The sequence below is a fragment of the Helianthus annuus genome, chromosome 8, assembly GCF_002127325.2.
Source record: "Helianthus annuus cultivar XRQ/B chromosome 8, HanXRQr2.0-SUNRISE, whole genome shotgun sequence".
NCBI lineage: Eukaryota > Viridiplantae > Streptophyta > Magnoliopsida > Asterales > Asteraceae > Helianthus > Helianthus annuus.
In genome coordinates, this window is record NC_035440.2 from 27,964,881 (window position 1) to 27,984,990 (window position 20,110).

Consider the following 20,110-nt stretch of genomic DNA (forward strand, 5'->3'; position numbering starts at 1 on the left):
GTAACGGAAACAATTCTATAACATGTGCTCTGTTAAGATGTAATACAAATATGGTTTTTTAAAAAGAAATGACTTAAATGTCCTAAATTACTATTCATAAAGTTTGTAAACTAATAATAGGATAATTAAGCATAAAGTACAAAAATCACCTAGGTAAATGAGTTAAACATAAAGTACAAAAATGTAAGACTCGTCTCAAATTAACACGATTTTAATACTAAATACACATTTTATATAAAAATACGACATTTCAAAAACTTTGTTAAGTTAACGTTCATACATGATTAAAGTATTCAAGTTAACATCCATACTAGTTTAAAACATTCAAAATGTAACATCATGTGTTTACATGTTTCATATTTAACCAAAACAAAATGATATCATTGCGGAAGCTTCAAAAGACTTGTGTTCGGTTCTTGATATTTGCTTGATCATCACTCGGAAGCACACTACTAGCACCTAAATTCAAAACCAACATAAAAGTTAGTTTTGACAGCATAGAAACAAGTATAAACAAATTCCAAAATCAAACAAACAAGCGAGAGACTAAACTGCATGTCTTCGCGGGCCGCGAGAGCGTTAATTCGCCAGACAATTTTGTTCTTTCAGCTGCATTTGCCCAGTTATGATTTTAACCAAACTACTAACTTTAAAATCTAACAACTTTTGTTCTACAAGTCCGTTTTACGTAATTCTTTTTCCTACGTGTCCGTAATTTAAATATGGACCCGTTATTTGTATAAAAATCCGGTTTATAAGCTTATAGCCTATAAATCCACTTTTTATTTATTCGACCCGTTTAGTTATATGTCATACTTTGCATTATTCATCATTATTGGTTTCTAAACATAGTTACCCATTTCCCGGGCTTGTCAACATTGGCGTTTCACTTCCAACCCATGGTTTACACACGCAATGTGTCACGCTTGTTATCAATGTTTCAAGCATGTCCATTTATGCAATTTCAACAAGTTATGATTCTAAACTTTTGACCCAATATCATGGGTTCTTTTAAGAAAAACTAATCTTCTTGGCGTGTCCGTTCCATGGCCTACGCTTTCATAATTCACATTCAACGAGTGACATTCAAGTCACTTCAACATTACCAATTTAAACATTGTTCTGACCCGTTTGGTTGTCTAACGGAAACCACTATTTCAATAACATACCAAACTTATTCTAACCAATATTTTGACCCGTTTGTTTGTCTAGTGAGCTTCGTCACTTCAACAATATACCAAATTCATTTATTATGCTAATTCAAAATCTACTAACTAAAATCCAAAATCAAGCATAATGTAATGAAACCATAGTTACGTACCTTTAGAGCTTTCCTTTCAAGCGTGTATCCACTCCGGCTTGTCCGCTTTAGGATTCGACTCCCTTTCCTATAGAGTTCAATCAACAACTTGTTTAGAACTCTAATTATTTCACACAACGCATATTTTTTCCATAACTTTCACATATGCGTTTTTGCTCGAAATTTCTAACATTTAACTTTCATTTAGGCATTTTAACAAACACCTAAAGGGCATATATTTACACATTCATAACAAGTTCATAACTAGTTACTTTTGCCATGTTTGAACATCTTTCACAAATTCAAATATCTAGTTTACACAGCAATGTCTAGACTCTAGACTTACTTCATAAGCTCAATTAACACTAGTTTGACAATCATAATTCTAGTGTTCAACATATTTCTACAAAACCCATTTAACACATAAATGGATTGTTATAAATCTCATATCTATGAACACTAATTCAACAAACTATTGACTAGGGTTTGCTCCTAGACATGATTTCATCCTAATTTCATCCAAGCATCAATCATGCAAGCCAAATTTCCGATTCCATATGTTCACCAAGAATTTAAGATGGAACTAAATAATGAAATTTGGCATACCTTATGATCCCTTCATGGAGGTGATCACTTATTTGAGCTTAGATTTCGATTTGTACTTGATTTGCCCCTTCAATTTGATGAAATTATGTTGATTAGGGTTTGAGCTTGAGAGCTCTTCTTGGCTCCTGTGGTTTGTGCGACCAGAACACACACAAAGGTGTGTGTTTTGGTGTTTTTAGTTTTAATTAATAAAACCCATTTCTCATTTTAACCATTTTAGTCCCTCAACTTTACCCAAGTTTATAAAGGGCGCTTTTAACCATGTTTTCCTTATTACTACAAGACTTGTGATTAACTAGGTTATTTATTCCTAGTTACTTTATCTTGTTTATAACCGACATTTTATAATATAAAAATTTATATTTTCGGGGTGTTACAAGACTATTTTTTTTAACTTCTGCAAACACAAGAAATCATAGACATAATTTTTTTCTTATTTTTTAAATCACTGCAACAAACAGTGTTCTTCTAGCCATTATAAGTTTTAAACAAAATTTTTTTCTTATTTTTAAAATCATAAAATGAAATTTCATGTGGTTCCAAAATGTTGCAGTGATTCCAATATAGTACCAAAATGGATCACTGGTTCCAAAAGAAAATCACATTTTCTGTTTTTGAAATCACAAACAAATGAAATTGCAAAATAATGCAACAGTGATTGCAAAATAGAATTCAAGTGATTCAGCGATGATTTCCAATAATATTGCAAAGAAGCTGTCCAGAACATAAACCATAAACCGGAAGAAACCATATTTAAGAAGTCACAGTGATCGGATCCAAGCAAATCAAATCCACAAAATAAGAACCACATTTTCTTTCAAAAACTCACATGTCTTTGACGACAAATGTGAGGCGATTCAACGGAGAAGAGGTCGGTACCATCGGGAGGATGAATTTCTCCATGAATGCTCCGTAATCAGCAGCAGCAGGGGAGATGGGGAGGAGATCAACGGAAGTAGCAGGGGAGAAGGGAGGAGATCGACAACAGCAACAGGGGAGAAGGGAGGAGCTCGGCGGCGTGGAGAAGAGAAGGAGGAGCTACGGCGACGGTGGCAGCTATGTAGAGGGGAGAAGGGAGGAGATGAGGAGGAGCTAGGGTTTTCTTTGGGGGTGTTTTGATTGTGGTATCTGGCAAAATGGAAGAGGGGAGAAGAGGTTAGAAGACGTAGACCCACGTCTGCACCAAGAAGAGGTCTCGTAGACCTTTTTTAGTGAAAGGTCTTTGAGAAAACAAACACACTGCAGACTCAAACGTCTGCGCGTGGTCTGCGTGGGACAGACATAAGAGGTCCTGAAGAGCTTTTAACAAAAAACAAACACCCCCTATGTAACACCCCGTGTTTTCGAATGTCAAAGTCAAAGTCCAAGTCCAAGTCCAAGTCAATTTTGACTTTCTTTGACTATAAATAGTCTATTTTCAGTGTTAATTGTATTATGTGGAGTAAGTGTTGTAATCAGGAAGAATCGAAGTAATCGAATGTTTTATCAACGCGGACCGAGTTACGACTGTGATTAGTAGGAAGTAACAATGCGATAAAGTTAACAAATCTATAATCAAACCGATCTAACTATCATCGAACTCGAATCTCGAATTATGCGAACCTTGGTTGTTGTATACGTGTGTGTGTGTGTGTGTGCCTTATGTGTTACCTGTGCGTGTTTAATTCATGTTTGGTGTGTTACTCAAATCGAATACAATCGAAATCGAACTACGACGAATGGTAACGTAAGGATAGGGTGAATCATAGGAGATTGTATGTTAGATATAGTAGTTGGGACTGAAAGTAATTTGAATAGGAACTCTATCGTACTCGTATCTCTTCAATCGAAATCGAAGTATCAGGAACCGTCGCACCGAACACTCGAAACAGGTTGTGGATCGATCAGGTTGTCAGCCGATGGAACAGCCCAGCCGATCGGACGGATTGTCCGATCGAGCAGGCTGTCCGATCGAGAAGCCTGGCCGATCGGCCAGCCCTTTCCTCTTTTGGAGCCTATAAATAGGGCTGTCATTGTCACTCTTTACCACTTTTAGAAAGTTCTGACCGACCAGCTTGTGCTCCTCCTTTTTCCTCAGATTCCTTCCGATTTCGGTAAGTTTCCAACCTAAATCTTGTACTTTCTTAATCAAAACATGTTCCTACACCTTTCTATCTTTCAAATTTTGATTTCTAATCATGAAATCATCAAGATCTAAGCATTCAAGGATGATGTCATCATGATGTTCTTCAAGAACACCATGTTTTGGCCTCAATCCACCATGAATAGCTTGAATCTAACCGATTTCCACATAAACAAGTCAAGATCTATCAGAGATCTAAACATTTACATGATGTAAAGGATTGAAAGGAGGATTTCCAACTTTTTTTCAACTCTTTTACACTCAATGCCTTCACACCGGTAGAAACGGAGCTTGAGCCAACTCACTAATCATTCTAATGGTTGTGTGATTCAAGATTCGGGTTCTACCTACGAGGTTCGCCAACTTCGGGTTAAACGTTAAACTAACGATCCGAACCGTTCACCGGCCAGACTTGGGTGATTCCTGTCCGAGCAGGAGAAACAAGTAAGAACGAAAGTGTCATAGTTCAACTCGTTGCCAAACTACCTCAACATAACGTCAATTAAACAGAACAGCCAAGTGTTAGACGAACAGGCCGACCAGGTCAGGATGCTGACCGAACAGTTAAGCTGTTCGAAGGAACAGCCCAACCGATCGGACATCTCAGCCGATCGACCAGGCCAGCCGATCGGCTAGCATGTGGCCCCACACCTTGACAAATTCATGAGGTATGGTATTGAACGAAGTAATGACCGATCGAACGACCTAATCGATTGGTAAAACATTACTCTTCGGATCATGAGATACTATGCTTCAACACTTAATCGATTTTCAACTCGTTCGACGCATTGGGGTGCCAACCGATCGAACATGCTATCAGAACGAACAGACTGTTCGATCGGATAGGCTGCTCGATCGAGTGACAACCTGATGAGGACTATTACAGAAGTTCCTGACCGATCGGATAAGCCGACCGATCGAACAGACCGTTCGATCGATCGACCTGAAAGGTAAGAACACTTCATTGTTCTCAAATGCTACAACGAAAACTTCAAAAGTTCAAACCATCATACAAACACATCATACTCAAAGGAAGAAACAATCCACTCGAACAGTCCAACCGATCGAGCCTACCGATCGATCGAGCAGGCTGTCCGAACGGATTGTCCAGCCGAACGAACAACTCACCCGATCGAACCTGCCGTTCGATCGACTAGGCTGTTCGACCCACTTACACTCGTTTCCATTCTATGTGTATTCATCGTTATGCTATCGAACTGTTCAGGCCAACCCTACTCTCAAGCGCTCCCTTCAATCCATCAACCAATCGCTGTGAGTATACCCGATCCCTTTTTGCTTTTAGCACTTTTGGGTGTTACATACGTTACTTATCAAAATAACTATCGGACACACTACTCAATTATTTGAACGCTAACCGATTCGCATGTATTACGTGAGTAAATGAATGCTTGTTGATTATGTTTACACGTGGAATGCTGTCTACTTGCCTTAACGACATAGTACTATAGTTTGGACTCAGCACCCGTTCACACGGGGGTTGTTAAGGACAATTACTTGCATGGATTACGGTGGTAATCATGTATTGCGAACCGTCTCGGACGGTCAACCCGCAGTCATTGGTATCGATAGGTCCATGTCGATAATTAACATGCTTTGTTTTCCTCTGTGTACGTGCTGGTTATGCGTAAACTATTCGAACTCTATATGCTATATCAAACTTGTATGCTCACCTTTACATTTATGTATTGACTGTATTTTAACGTATGTGACAGGTGTATAAGATGTTTGCTTGCTAGGAAAGCGAGGCTAGAATAAAGCTCTAGAGGCCCCCAACGAATAGTTGTCTGTCAGGAAAGAGCAACTAGAGCATAGTTGTCTGTAGATCTTGTCAGGCTGGGTCTTTAGGAGCATTTGAACAATATTTATGTTTTGTATTAATTTAAATCTGAGTTGTCGGAACGGAATTACTTGTTTGGATGTTATCTGTAATAAGGTATTTGTTTATTCAGGATACGGTATGGGACGTATCTTTAACTGAATTATATAGATAGCTGTTATGGAAACTTCTGGACAATCTGTTTCGCTCAGTGCCATGCCCCGATGATTCCGCCATCGGTTGGGGTGTGACAGATTGGTATCAGAGCCATAACTATAGGGAATTAGGCAAGACACGACCTAGTCCGGGTCGCTGTCTTAGAGACCTAGACTATAGTTAGGAACCAACAGACCAAGCTTATATGCCCCATTATTCTTGCTTTGCACTACACTGCTATTGCCTAATCATCTGACACTGAACAAGTAATGTGGTCGAGATTAGGTGTGAAAGCCTCAAACTCTCGACTAAAATATTTGTTCAATCTGCAATTTATTCACAAGTGGGAGGAGATTATTCATCGAGAATAGGTGTGAAAACCGCAAACTCTCGACAGAATTATCTGCTCAATCACCTCAAGTTTTACTAAAACAAGGAAGAAATTGCCAAGCCAGGAGTGAAACCCGAACCTTGGCAACTTATTCCCAACTTTTACTCATCTCACCAAAGCCTCGACGGACTCCAATGACCTGAACTCACAAGTATGACCTAAGGAATGCGTATTGAATGCCCAGGAATCGAGGCAGAAGCACGATCCTGAAAGTCGAAGTGTGACGACAAGTCTAATGTGAATAGTCGAATCGCTTTGGATAGTCAACATCTAGTAGCCGCAGACAATCTATTTCTCGATTTTATGTGTTTCGATTCTGAGCCCGCAACCGCAGACTCTGATGATTCGTTGATTTTTATGTGTTTTATGTGTAATTGCCTGTTTATGTGTTTAATTTTGATGATTCGATTTTTGCTATCACTTCGATCGACACACACGACTCGCATTACCCTGCTATCTCAAAACGCTAACAAGTTGTTACAAATCTAGACGATACTATGCTTCGATATACGCTATACTATATTCGACATGCTATACGATTAGACGATACTATTCGATATACTATACGCGATCGCTATATACGAACGACACGCGAGCTTTGGATGATAGGATCTTGAGGCAGTCAGAATACTCTGTGTGCCTATAGGAGAACTACGTGCTTAACTGCTTCTGTGTCTTAATGTGTATGTGTTTCTGTGTTTATGTGTCTCTGTGCTCTACGTGCCTACATGCTTCTATGATTACGTGAATCTGTGGTTATGTGCCTACGTGTTATGTGATACGTGTTTCGACGTGTTTCTAAGCTTTAGTAAGTAGTAGACGTGCGAGGTGAGATCCAATTACGTTATGTTGAGTCCGGTGACGATGCCTGTTGCAGACCATGTCGTCGTCTGGATCCCGACACCATCTGACTCGCCAAGAGAAGAGAGACAAGCGTCTCGCTACTCTCATCGCCAAGAGTGTGGCAAAAGCTGTAAGCGACGCATATGAAAACGCTAGCAAGTCGTCTGAAGAGTCGCGAACCAACGCTCCCAAAGATGCTAGCAAGACTGGTTTCAGCTTCAAACAGTTTAAAGCATGCGGACCCAAGGAATTCACCGGAGAAGATGGCCCCACCGCCATGTTTCAATGGTTCGATTCAGTTGAAGTCACTCTGCGCCAAAGCGGTTGTCCTGAGAATCTCCGCACCCTTAATGCTACCGGCGTCTTCCAGTCCCGAGCTATAGCCTGGTGGACGGCCGAACGAAACAATCACGAAAATGATGCAGCTTATGAGCTGACTTGGGAGGAGTTAAAGGCAATTATGATGGACGGATTTTGCCCTCCCCATGAACGCCAAAAGCTGGAGGACGAGTTTTGGAACATCAAGCAGAAGGACGGAGACAACGCTGCTTTAACTGCATGCTTTAAGCAGCTCAGCATCATCTGTCCCGATCAGGTCAAGACTCCAGACATGGCCATCAAGAAGTATATTCGAGCTCTACCCGATTGTGTAGCCGACTTTGTTCACGCCGCCAAGACATCGTCAATTGAGGAGACCTACTTGCTTGCCGCCGAGATCAATGACAAGCAAGTAAAATCTGGTTTCTAGGACAAGCCATCCAAGTCTCTGCACCAAGCCACCGCCACTGCCACGTCAACCGTCGACACCACCACTACTCAACCCTCCAAGTCGTCAAGAAGAAGGAAGAAGCATAACAACAACAACAGCTCTAGCAACAAGAACTGTGCTGTAACAACAACTGTTGCCCCTCTGCAAGCCGTACCGGCTCAGCAGCAGTCTCACCACCGACAAGCTCCAGTGATCAATGTGCCGCCAGCTAAGCGCGCTTACACAGGCCCCCACCCGCTGTGCCCGACATGCTCATACCATCATCCGGTGGGAGTCGCCTGTCGTTTCTGTGCCCACTGCAACCTCTACGGCCATTTCACCACGAACTGTCGCTATGGTCCCCGTCAAGCCCCAGTTCAAGCCGCCGCTCTTCAAGCTCTACTTCCAGCCCCTCAAGGCCAACCTGCAGCTCAAGCACCCGCGGTCAATGCTCGAGTCTGCTTTGCATGTGGTGACCCTAACCACTTTGCAAATATGTGCCCAAACCGGGTTGTGAAGCGCAGCAGCAACAACCTCAGCAGCAACAGCAAGCAGCCCGTGCCAGAACCTTTAACATCAATGCCGTCAAGCCCAGGCTGACAACAACATGGTTAATGGTACGTTCCTTGTGAATGGTATTTATGCATCATGTTTGTTTGATACTGGAGCCGATAACTGCTTTGTGTCGTTTGAATTCGAGAAGCTCCTTAGTCGTAAACGTTCTTATCTCCCCTCGTCTTTCAAAGTCGAAGTCGCTACTGGAAGAACTGTCGTCGTTAACTCTGTTCTTCATGATTGTACTCTCGAGCTCAACAATCACCTCTTTCCAATCGACCTTATTCCGATGCAACTCGGAAGTTTTGACGTCATAATAGGCATGGACTTTCTTCGCGAAAACCATGCTGAAGTTGTATGCTTCGAAAAGATGATTCGATTCTCGCTCGCGAATGGAGATCTATTGTGTGTATACGGTGAAACAGCTTCGAAGGGTCTTAAGCTTATGTCATGCGTCCAAGCTAGCAAGTATCTCCGCAAGGAATACAGCGCTTTCTTGGCCAACATTGTAGTAACGGAGAAGGAAAAGAAAAAGAAGGTTGAAGTCAAAGACGTTCCAGTGGTTCGTGAATTTCCTCAGGTGTTCCCTGATGATCTTCCTGGACTACCGCCAAGTCGTGATATCGACTTTCGTATCGACCTCATTCCTGGAGCTAACCCCGTTGCCAAAGCCCCTTACCGACTCGCGTCATCCGAAATGAGGGAACTCTCTAACCAGCTCCAGGAGTTACTTGAAAAAGGCTTTATTCGCCCGAGCACCTCTCCTTGGGGCGCGCCAGTCCTTTTCGTCAAAAAGAAGGACGGTTCGTTCAGGATGTGCATCGACTATCGGGAATTGAATAAGCTGACCATCAAGAACCATTACCCTTTGCCTCGAATCGATGACTTATTTGATCAGCTGCAAGGTGCCAAGTGTTTCTCGAAGATCGATTTACGTTCAGGCTATCATCAGTTGCGCATTCAAGAAGAAGATGTACCTAAAACAGCCTTTCGCACACGCTACGGCCACTATGAGTTCGTTGTTATGCCTTTTGGTCTAACCAACGCACCCGCGGTTTTTATGGATCTGATGAATCGCGTGTGTAAGCCTTATCTTGACCGTTTCGTCATTGTGTTCATCGACGATGTCCTGATTTATTCCAGATCGAAGGCCGAACACGCGCAACATCTACGTTTGGTCCTCGAGTTACTCCAGGGGAACCAACTCTATGCCAAATTCTCCAAGTGCGAACTCTGGTTGGAGGAGGTTCAGTTTCTGGGTCACATCGTGAATAGTCAGGGTATCCATGTCGATCCTGCGAAGATAGAAGCAATTAAAAGCTGGATTACACCAAAGAACTCGTCTGAAGTCCAATCATTTCTTGGATTAGCGGGTTATTACCGACGGTTTATCGAAGGATTCTCTAAGATCGCTGTGCCGCTTACCGCTCTTACCCATAAAGACAGGTCTTTTGTTTGGGGAACTGAACAAGAGTCCGCTTTTCAAACCCTTAAGTGCAAGCTCTGCAATGCTCCCGTTCTCACGTTACCGGACGGAAATGACGATTTCATTGTCTACTGTGATGCTTCTAACCTTGGTCTCGGCTTTGTTCTCATGCAACGAGACAAGGTTATAGCTTACGCATCTCGTCAGCTCAAAATCCACGAGAAGAACTATACGACCCACGATCTCGAGATAGGCGCAGTTGTTTTTGCATTGAAGATTTGGCGACACTACCTGTATGGTACCAAGTGTACGATCTTCACCGATCACAGGAGCTTACAACACATCTTTAATCAGAAAGAACTTAACATGCGTCAACGCCGATGGGTAGAACTTCTTAACGATTACGACTGTGAGATTCGTTATCACCCAGGCAAGGCAAATGTTGTTGCCGACGCACTCAGCAGACGGAGTTATTTGCTTAGTATTCGCAATACCCAAGCCCAGCACAACCTCGAAGCCCTTATCCGCGAAGCTCAGCATGCTTGTTTTAACGAAGGCACTTTGAAGAAGGAAAGAATCTATCACGATGGAGCTCAACTTGTAAGCAAAGCAGATGGGATTTTCTATTATCTGGACCGAATCTGGATCCCTAAGCGGACTGAATTGCGAAAGATTATAATGAATGAAGCCCACAAGTCCCGATATTCTATTCATCCCAGTGCCGATAAAATATACCAGGACCTTCGTTACAAGTACTGGTGGCCGGGTATGAAACGGGATATCGCTCTCTATGTTGGAGGTTGCCTGACTTGTGCAAGAGTCAAGGCTGAACATCAACGACCTTCCGGCTTACTCGAACAACCTCCAATCCCTATATGGAAGTGGGAGAGTATAGCTATGGATTTCATAACCAAACTTCCGCCCACACCATCAGGTCACGACAGCATTTGGGTTATAGTAGATCGTCTGACCAAATCAGCCCACTTTTTGCCAATACGGGAAGACTACAAGGTAGAGCGACTAGCCCAAATCTACACCGACGAGATCATTTGTAATCATGGTATGCCTCGTGATATCATTTCAGACCGGGACGCTCGGTTTACTTCGCGACTGTGGGAAACGTTTCAAGCGGCCCTTGGTACGTCGCTTAATCTGAGTACTGCATTCCATCCTCAAACCGACGGACAGACTGAAAGGACGATCCGTACTCTTGAAGACATGCTCCGCGCGTGTGTTATAGATTTCGGTGGTAGTTGGAACAAACATATGCCGCTAGTCGAATTCTCGTACAACAACAGCTATCATGCCAGCATACAAATGGCACCATTCGAGGCCCTGTATGGAAGAAGATGTCGTTCGCCTATTGTGTGGCACGAGATCGGTCATTCGCAATTAACCAGTCCCGAGATACTACAAGAAACGACTGACAAAATCCTCCAGATCCGCGACAACTTGGCAAAGGCCAGGGATAGACAGAAAAGTTACGCCGATAGAAGACGCAAGCCCCTTGAATTTGACGTTGGCTACTACGTACTCCTAAAGGTATCCCCTTGGAAGGGTGTAGTCAGATTCGGCAAGAAAGGGAAACTAGCGCCTCGATATGTTGGACCTTTTAAGATTCTGGAAAGGATCGGAAAAGTCGCCTACAAACTCGAACTACCGGAGGAACTCAGTAACATCCACCCGACTTTCCATGTGTCGAACCTCCGAAAATGCCTAGCTGATCATGATTTGATTGTACCTCTCGACGATCTTCAGGTCAACGAAACGCTACACTTCGTGGAAAAGCCTGTCGAAATCATGGATCGCCAAACCAAGCAACTCAGGCGCTCTCGCATCCCTATAGTGAAAGTCCGATGGGAAGGCAAACGAGGCGCGGAGTTCACTTGGGAACTCGAAGGCGACATGAAGGCCAAGTACCCGCAGTTGTTCAAATAAAGATCTGAAGCGTCAAATTGGTAATTCACGGTGCTGTGCAGCTTCGAGCCTAATTTTGGGACGAAATTCCCTAAACAAGGGGAGGCTGTAACACCCCGTGTTTTCGAATGTCAAAGTCAAAGTCAAAGTCAAAGTCCAAGTCAATTTTGACTTTCTTTGACTATAAATAGTCTATTTTCAGTTTTAATTGTATTATGTGGAGTAAGTGTTGTAATCAGGAAGAATCGAAGTAATCGAATGTTTTATTAACGCGAACCGATTTACGATTGTGATTAGTAGGAAGTAACAATGCGATAAAGTTAACAAATCTATAATCAAACCGATCTAACTATCATCGAACTCGAATCTCGAATTATGCGAACCTTGGTTGTTGTATACGTGTGTGTGTGTGTGTGCCTTATGTGTTACCTGTGCGTGTTTAATTCATGTTTGGTGTGTTGCTCAAATCGAATACAATCGAAATCGAACTACGACGAATGGTAACGTAAGGATAGGGTGAATCATAGGAGATTGTATGTTAGATATAGTAGTTGGGACTGAAAGTAATTTGAATAGGAACTCTATCGTACTCGTATCGTCTTCAATCGAAATCGAAGTATCAGGAACCGTCGCACCGAACACTCGAAACAGGCTGTGGATCGATCAGGTTGTCAGCCGATGGAACAGCCCAGCCGATCGGACGGATTGTCCGATCGAGCAGGCTGTCCGATCGAGAAGCCTGGCCGATCGGCCAGCCCTTTCCTCTTTTGGAGCCTATAAATAGGGCTGTCATTGTCACTCTTTACCACTTTTAGAAAGTTCTGACCGACCAGCTTGTGCTCCTCCTTTTTCCTCAGATTCCTTCCGATTTCGGTAAGTTTCCAACCTAAATCTTGTACTTTCTTAATCAAAACATGTTCCTACACCTTTCTATCTTTCAAATCTTGATTTCTAACCATGAAATCATCAAGATCTAAGCATTCAAGGATGATGTCATCATGATGTTCTTCAAGAACACCTTGTTTTGGCATCAATCCACCATGAATAGCTCGAATCTAACCAATTTCCACATAAACAAGTCAAGATCTATCAGAGATCTAAACATTTACATGATGTAAAGGATTGAAAGGAGGATTTCCAACTTTCTTTCAACTCTTTTACACTCAATGCCTTCACACTGGTAGAAACAGAGCTTGAGCCAACTCACTAATCATTCTAATGGTTGTGTGATTCAAGATTCGGGTTCTACCTACGAGGTTCACCGACTTCAGGTTAAACGTTAAACTAACGATCCGAACCGTTCACCGGCCGGACTTGGGTGATTCCTGTCCGAGCAGGAGAAACAAGTAAGAACAAAAGTGTCATAGTTCAACTCGTTGCCAAACTACCTCAACATAACGTCAATTAAACAGAACAGCCAAGTGTTAGACGAACAGGCCGACCAGGTCAGGATGCTGACCGAACAGTTAAGCTGTTCGAAGGAACAGCCCAACAGATCGGACATCTCAGCCGATCGACCAGGCCAGCCGATCGGCTAGCATGTGGCCCCACACCTTGACAAATTCATGAGGTATGGTATTGAACGAAGTAATGACCGATCGAACGACCTAATCGATTGGTAAAACATTACTCTTCGGATTATGAGATACTATGCTTCAACACTTAATCGATTTTCAACTCGTTCGACGCATTGGGGTGCCAACCGATCGAACATGCTATTAGAACGAACAGACTGTTCGATCGGATAGGCTGCTCGATCGAGTGACAACCTGATGAGGACTACTACTGAAGTTCCTGACCGATTGGATAAGCCGACCGATCGAACAGACAGTTCGATCGATCGACCTGAAAAGTAAGAACAATTCAGTGTTCTCAAATGCTACAACGAAAACTTCAAAAGTTCAAACCATCATACACAAACACATCCTACTCAAAGGAAGAAACAATCCACTCGAACAGTCCAACCGATCGAGCCTACCGATCGATCGAGCAGGCTGTCCGAACGGATTGTCCAGCCGAACGAACAACCCACCCGATCGAACCTGCCGTTCGATCGACTAGGTTGTTCGACCCACTTACACTCGTTTCCATTCTATGTGTATTCATCGTTATGCTATCGAACTGTTCAGGCCAACCCTACTCTCAAGCGCTCCCTTCAATCCATCAACCAATCGCTGTGAGTATACTCGATCCCTTTTTGCTTTTAGCACTTTTGGGTGTTACATATGTTACTTATCAAGATCACTATCGGACACACTACTCAATTATTTGAACGCTAACCGATTCGCATGTATTACGTGACTAAATGAATGCTTGTTGATTGTGTTTACACGTGGAATGTTGTCTACCTGCCTTAACGACATAGTACTATAGTTTGGACTCAGCACCCGTTCACACGGGGGTTGTTAAGGACAATTACTTGCATGGGTTACGGTGGTAATCATGTATTGCGAACCGTCTCGGACGGTCAACCCGCAGTCATTGGTATCGATAGGTCCATGTCGATAATTAACATGCTTTGTTTTCCTCTGTGTACGTGCTGGTTATGCGTAAACTATTCGAACTCTATATGCTATATCAAACTTGTATGCTCACCTTTACATTTATGTATTGACTGTATTTTAACGTATATGACAGGTGTATAAGATGTTTGCTTGCTAGGAAAGCGAGGCTAGAATAAAGCTCTAGAGGCCCCCAACGAATAGTTGTCTGTCAGGAAAGAGCAACTAGAGCATAGTTGTCTGTAGATCTTGTCAGGCTGGGTCTTTAGGAGCATTTGAACAATATTTATGTTTTGTATTAATTTAAATCTGAGTTGTCGGAACGGAATTACTTGTTTAGATGTTATCTGTAATAAGGTATTTGTTTATTCAGGATACGGTATGGGACGTATCTTTAACTGAATTATATAGATAGCTGTTATGGAAACTTCTGGACAATCTGTTTCGCTCAGTGCCATGCCCCGATGATTCCGCCATCGGTTGGGGTGTGACACCCTAACTTATTGTGTGTCACTCTTCAAAGAAAGAATCAAAATATATTGAATGCTGTTGAGCTAGTTAGATCAACCAAAGAAGAATTACAAAGGTATCGACTTGAAGGCTTTGACTCACTTTTAAATGATGTCACATCCTTTTGTGACAAATATGATATTGAGATCAGTAATATGGAAGATGAATATGTTGACCCAAAAAACAGAAGAAGAAAGATCAACATCACCAATCGTCATCATTTTGTGGTCAAAAATTTCAACACGGTTCTCGACATGCAAATTCAAGAGCTTGGAAACCGTTTTAACGAGGTAACCACTAACTTGCTTATGTGTATGAGTTCTTTGAGCTCGCGTGACAAATTTTTTCCTTTAATAAACTAAACTTGCTAAAGTTGGACGAAATGTATCCGTATGATTTTATTTTTTATTAAAAAGACAAGCTTATCGATGAACTCGGCCACTACATTTCTAATGTGAAAAAAGATAGTCGGTTTGATAACCTGGATGGGGTTAGTGATCTTGCCAAAGGATGGTGGAAACAAGGAAACACATTGGGTGTCAGTTGGTCTATCATTTAATAAAGTTGTCACTAGTTTTACGGGTTGCAACGGCTAGTGTTGAAAGGAGTTTTTCTTCAATGAAGCTTGTGAAGACGAAATTGCGTAATAGGATGGGTGATTGATACATGAACGATTCTTGCATTTGTTACATTGAAAATGAGTTCTTACAACATGTTTCCGTAGAGAGTGTAATGCAACGTTTTCAAAAGATGAAAACTCTGTCACACCCTGGCTTTTGCGGAAGCGTTGACTATTTTGGTCTGACTCCTTAATACCATGGCAACAATCATAACAATGCTATATGATAAAACACAAGATGTTCATCCATTCATTAAGTTTAAAATACCACGACATCATAGTTTGAAAATGTCGACATTTAAAATAAGTTACAAACCATACTTGTCGACAACGTGTTCATGAGACACAACAAAAGACTTTAAGTAAAACGTGGTTTAAAGACATGTAACCCGTCCAGGTAAGGTTTACACCTCCTAAACCTACTACCCTAGATGACATCTTTATTCAACGCAGCTTGACACATATGCAGACACTAGCCAGATCCCTTAGTTTCCTGAAATACATGTAGTTTGAAAAATCAACAAAAGTTGAGAGTTCATGTGTATATGAGTATGTATAAACCTTTAAAATATGTCTTTATGTATAAAAGTCCCTGGTATGTAGCAATAAGGAAAAAGAGATCAGCAATGGGTTGCAAAGCCACTGGTATGTGTGAAGTGATGCAGGAAAACTCAAACCTAGCGGAGTTGCACCGGGCTTCCGGCTGGAAGACATAGTCACCACTATGGGCCACCCTGGCCTCATGGGTGTGGGCTCGCTACACCCAAATAGATCTATCACTCATGTCCTTCGGTCCTACGACGAGGATTAATGGCCTTAAGTGTTGTACCCACCACTCACATGATCTAAGTATTATACCCTCCTTAGGCTAACCATACCATGTATAAAAATGTCTGTAATAATTTGTAACATGTATTCCACCCCCGAAGTATAAAACTGAAAATAGTTAAGAGAAAAAGGGGGGACATGAACTCACAGTAGTGCGTCTCCTGAATCATATCATCAACTCAAACTTGGTCCGCTACACGACAACCTACAACGTACTATTGTGTAACGCCCCCGAATTTAATTATATGTGTGCATATTCAAGTTGCTACAATACGTTTTAAGAAATAAATAGGAAGTGAATCTAGTTAGAAAGTAAATTAGAATTTTTAGTTAGGAAAGGCAAATTATGGCCATTTAAAAATAAATATGCTAATATGAGGGGTGGAATATGTAAATAATGAAAGTTAAACTATTAAAAATACAAAAAAAACACAACACACACACATACTGATGGTGGGTGGGTCGATTGGAACAAGAAGAAAGAAGGGAAACCCTCTAAACTCAGCAAATTAGTAAATTGAGAGGGAAATCAAAGCCTGATTTTATGCGTGAACACTAATTCTTGACCATCTAAGAATTCTCTACATAAGGTATGTTGAAATTTATGATTTAATGATCATGTATGAAATGGGTTTTTAGTAAAACTAGAAATTCATGTGAAATTAGTATGAACATGTGTTAGAAATCCCATATAGAGCTTGAATCATGCTTGAATTCGACCTAATTGATAGTTAAAGGTAAAAACCCACTTAGAATTGGATAGTGGTGACTAGTAACATGAAGTTGTGATGTAGATTAGCACAAATGATGTTACATGATGATGTTCTTGATAAGATGTCACCATTGAAATCGAATTAGGATGAAGGTTGTATGAGATTATGATTAAAATTGATGTTCTTGATGTTAATGGTATGAACTAGTTATATTATGCATATAATACTAGTACATTATGCTTAACTAGTAGTACGCACACCAAGTGTTTGTTAAAATGCTTGAATAAGGTGAACAAATGGTTTTACAAAGTTTAATGGTTAGAATTGAGAATTATTGTGTTTTAATGTAATAAGTTAATGAATGAATGAAAAAGAATGACATAAGCCTAAAGTATGCGATTCTTGGATTATAGGGATCAAAGAAGAAAGTTCAAGTCGCTCTGGATCGCAAACGAACAACGACAAAGGTAAGTTCCTTTACTTACGAAATGTTATTAGTTGCATAATCACAAATAATATCTTTTTACATGTTGAGATCGTATACTAGTAATGAGTTAGTTAAGAATGAAGTATGATAAGAACATGGTTTAAATGACATGAAGTGATTATAAATCAAGTTGAGAAATTTACGTTTGGAAGGAGTTATGAATGTTCCCTCAAAGTTGGCTAGTATGTTGTTGTCGAATAAACTTATGAATTAATTTGTCTAATGGTTTAGTTGAATGTAGGTAAAGGAATTTGTTAGCGGCACTACTTGGATTCGAACACACTCAAAATGCACGCTTCCGCGAAGATCCTAGTTGTGGTTAGACTTTCGTTAAATGATTTTGTTAAAACGGGTCCTTTGTATGTAAATTAACCCGGAAGTAGTTAGATGTTTAAATTGTGGTTAAGAACTCGGTTGTGTTTTGTGAAACTTTTGGGGTTTAAAACTCTTTCATAACTAGTTAGTTGGTTAATATGAAGTTAAATGCAGAATTTTACTTATAAATTTTTCGACCCGTTTGGTATTTCGTTTAATGTAGTTCGATTGTCCTTTTACAAAGTTTAGACCTTACAAGTTGGTATCAGAGCCTAGGTTTGAGAGATTCGAGCAAGTTATGGTTCTCGAACTCAAACCGAAAGCTCTTGTGGAAGTGTGTTCGTTCCAAAGCGCCACGTAAGTAAGTAATTTAAGGATTTCATGCTTTTAGATGGATACGGGAATGGGTTATGATTTAGTTGTTGGTATAATCTGGGTTGGGACGTTATGGGATGCTATGAATGGTTTCGGGACTGCCCAAGACCAATTCGGGTTGGAGAAAGGGCCTGGGAATGAAAGTTTTGATCAAACAGCGTTTGCACACCAGAGAGCCCGTCGGCGACGGCCCCCTCCCTCTGACGGGCTAATTAACTGTCTACGGGCAGTCCTCAGCGACGCAACATTCCCGAGCCCGTCGGCGACGGGGCTTCTTTGTCTGCTTTTGCTGAACTTGTTTGTTTAGTATGATGAGGCCCTTAATTCAGTTCTAGCCTTCGTTAAACGCTAGGAACACCTTAAATTAACTATGAAACAAAGAAATTCTAGATGGCTAGCATGTTTTAATGACGAATGTGTGAAAGAATGGGAAATTATGTACATGAGCGAATGAAGTAAGTGACGCATTTAGAATGTTCGTAAAGAAAGATTGGATGAATGAATGTAATGATGTCTAATATGAATATTTAATTATAGATGGCAAGTGGAGGAAAGACGGATACCACAGAACGGATAACTCGAAACGAGTTAAACAAGATAATTTCGAATGAAGTAGTCAAGGCGCTCGATGCAAATGTTTCGAAGTTAGCGCAAGAAGTGGAGAACCAAGTGTTGGTTAGGGTGGAGACTATGGTAACGAATAAGGTAGATGAGTTGAAAGAAATGATAACCGGAATTCAAGGCAAGAAAGACGCACGGCGGTGCACATATAAGGATTTTATGGCATGTAAGCCTTCGACTTATAGCGGAGAAATTGATCCTATTGAATGCCAAAGATGGATAGCTAATATGGAGGGAGTGTTCCTTCGAAGTCATTGTGATAAAGAAGATCAAGTCATGTTCGCCACGGGGCAACTTTTACGGAGGGCTAAAGATTGGTGGGATACGTACAGTAAAGAGATCGGCGAGGAAAGAGTTCAAACCTTGACTTGGCAAGAATTCAAGCAACCTTTTACCAAGTACCATTGTCCACAATCAGCCGTGGATCGAATCCAAGAAGATTTCCTCCGGCTCCGACAAAAAGATGAATCAGTCGATGAGATCACGAATACTTTCCTTGATCAGTTGAAGTTTTGTGAAGAAATAGTCGGAACAGAAAGGAAGAAGATTATCCGTTATCATGGCATGCTTAAGGCGGAATATCGGGAGTTCATAACTCCTTCTAAATGTGAAACTTTGGACGAGATTATTGACCTGGCAAGGGATAGGGAAATTGAGATAAAAAGGCAGGCTGAACGCGGGGAGAAAAGGCAAGTTGAGAAGGGATCAACACAAGGTTCTTCCAAGAAACCTAAGATAAACGAGCAAGGAAAGAAAGAATCTTCTAAAGGAGGGTTTCCACGACGTAAAACGTGTGGAAAACCCCATTCGGGAGAATGCTTGTTGGGGAAGAAAGGATGTTACAACTGCGGGCAAGAAGGGCATCCATATTACAATTGCCCAAACCCCAAGAGGGTGTGCTACAACTGTAATGAATCGGGCCTTGTGAAAGCTGAATGCCCGAAGCTCAAACAAGGAGTAAAGAAAGAAGGAAGAACCCGCCAAAACTAAGGGAAGAATGTTCCAAATCTCTACGGAAGAAGCTAGAGCTCACCCGAATGTGGTCTTAGGTATCTTTATGATAAACTCTATACCCGCTTATGTATTATTTGATACCGGAGCTAGTAGATCATTCATTTCTAGTGAGTTTGTACATTCCCCTTTATTCACGATAGAAAGAATGTGTACACCGCTTGAGGTAGAAATAGCCAATTGTAAGAGTTACCTCTTACATGAGATATGTAGAAACTATAAGATTACT

At 41.3% G+C, this 20,110-nt stretch overlaps 1 protein-coding gene and 1 long non-coding RNA gene across 2 annotated transcripts; one reads left to right on the top strand and one right to left on the bottom strand.

Moving 5' to 3' along the window:
* Positions 1 to 284: 284 nt before the first annotated feature.
* On the bottom strand, positions 285 to 2,046 carry LOC110870978. The gene is made up of 3 exons (XR_002553401.2): positions 1,907 to 2,046; positions 1,322 to 1,388; positions 285 to 459 (listed from the first exon to the last, which is right to left on the bottom strand). It is a non-coding gene; the product is annotated as an uncharacterized LOC110870978 (long non-coding RNA).
* A 16,740-nt stretch (positions 2,047 to 18,786) lies between these two features.
* LOC110869775 lies at positions 18,787 to 19,860 on the top strand. Its single transcript, XM_022118997.1, has one exon. The coding sequence runs from the start codon at positions 18,787 to 18,789 to the stop codon at positions 19,858 to 19,860; it is 1,074 nt and encodes a 357-aa protein (XP_021974689.1).
* Positions 19,861 to 20,110: the final 250 nt, after the last annotated feature.

Bases quoted from the DNA above. Each gene is read 5' to 3' on its own strand.
- LOC110869775 (XM_022118997.1), top strand. From the start codon at position 18,787: ATGGCAAGTGGAGGAAAGACGGATACCACAGAACGGATAACTCGAAAC.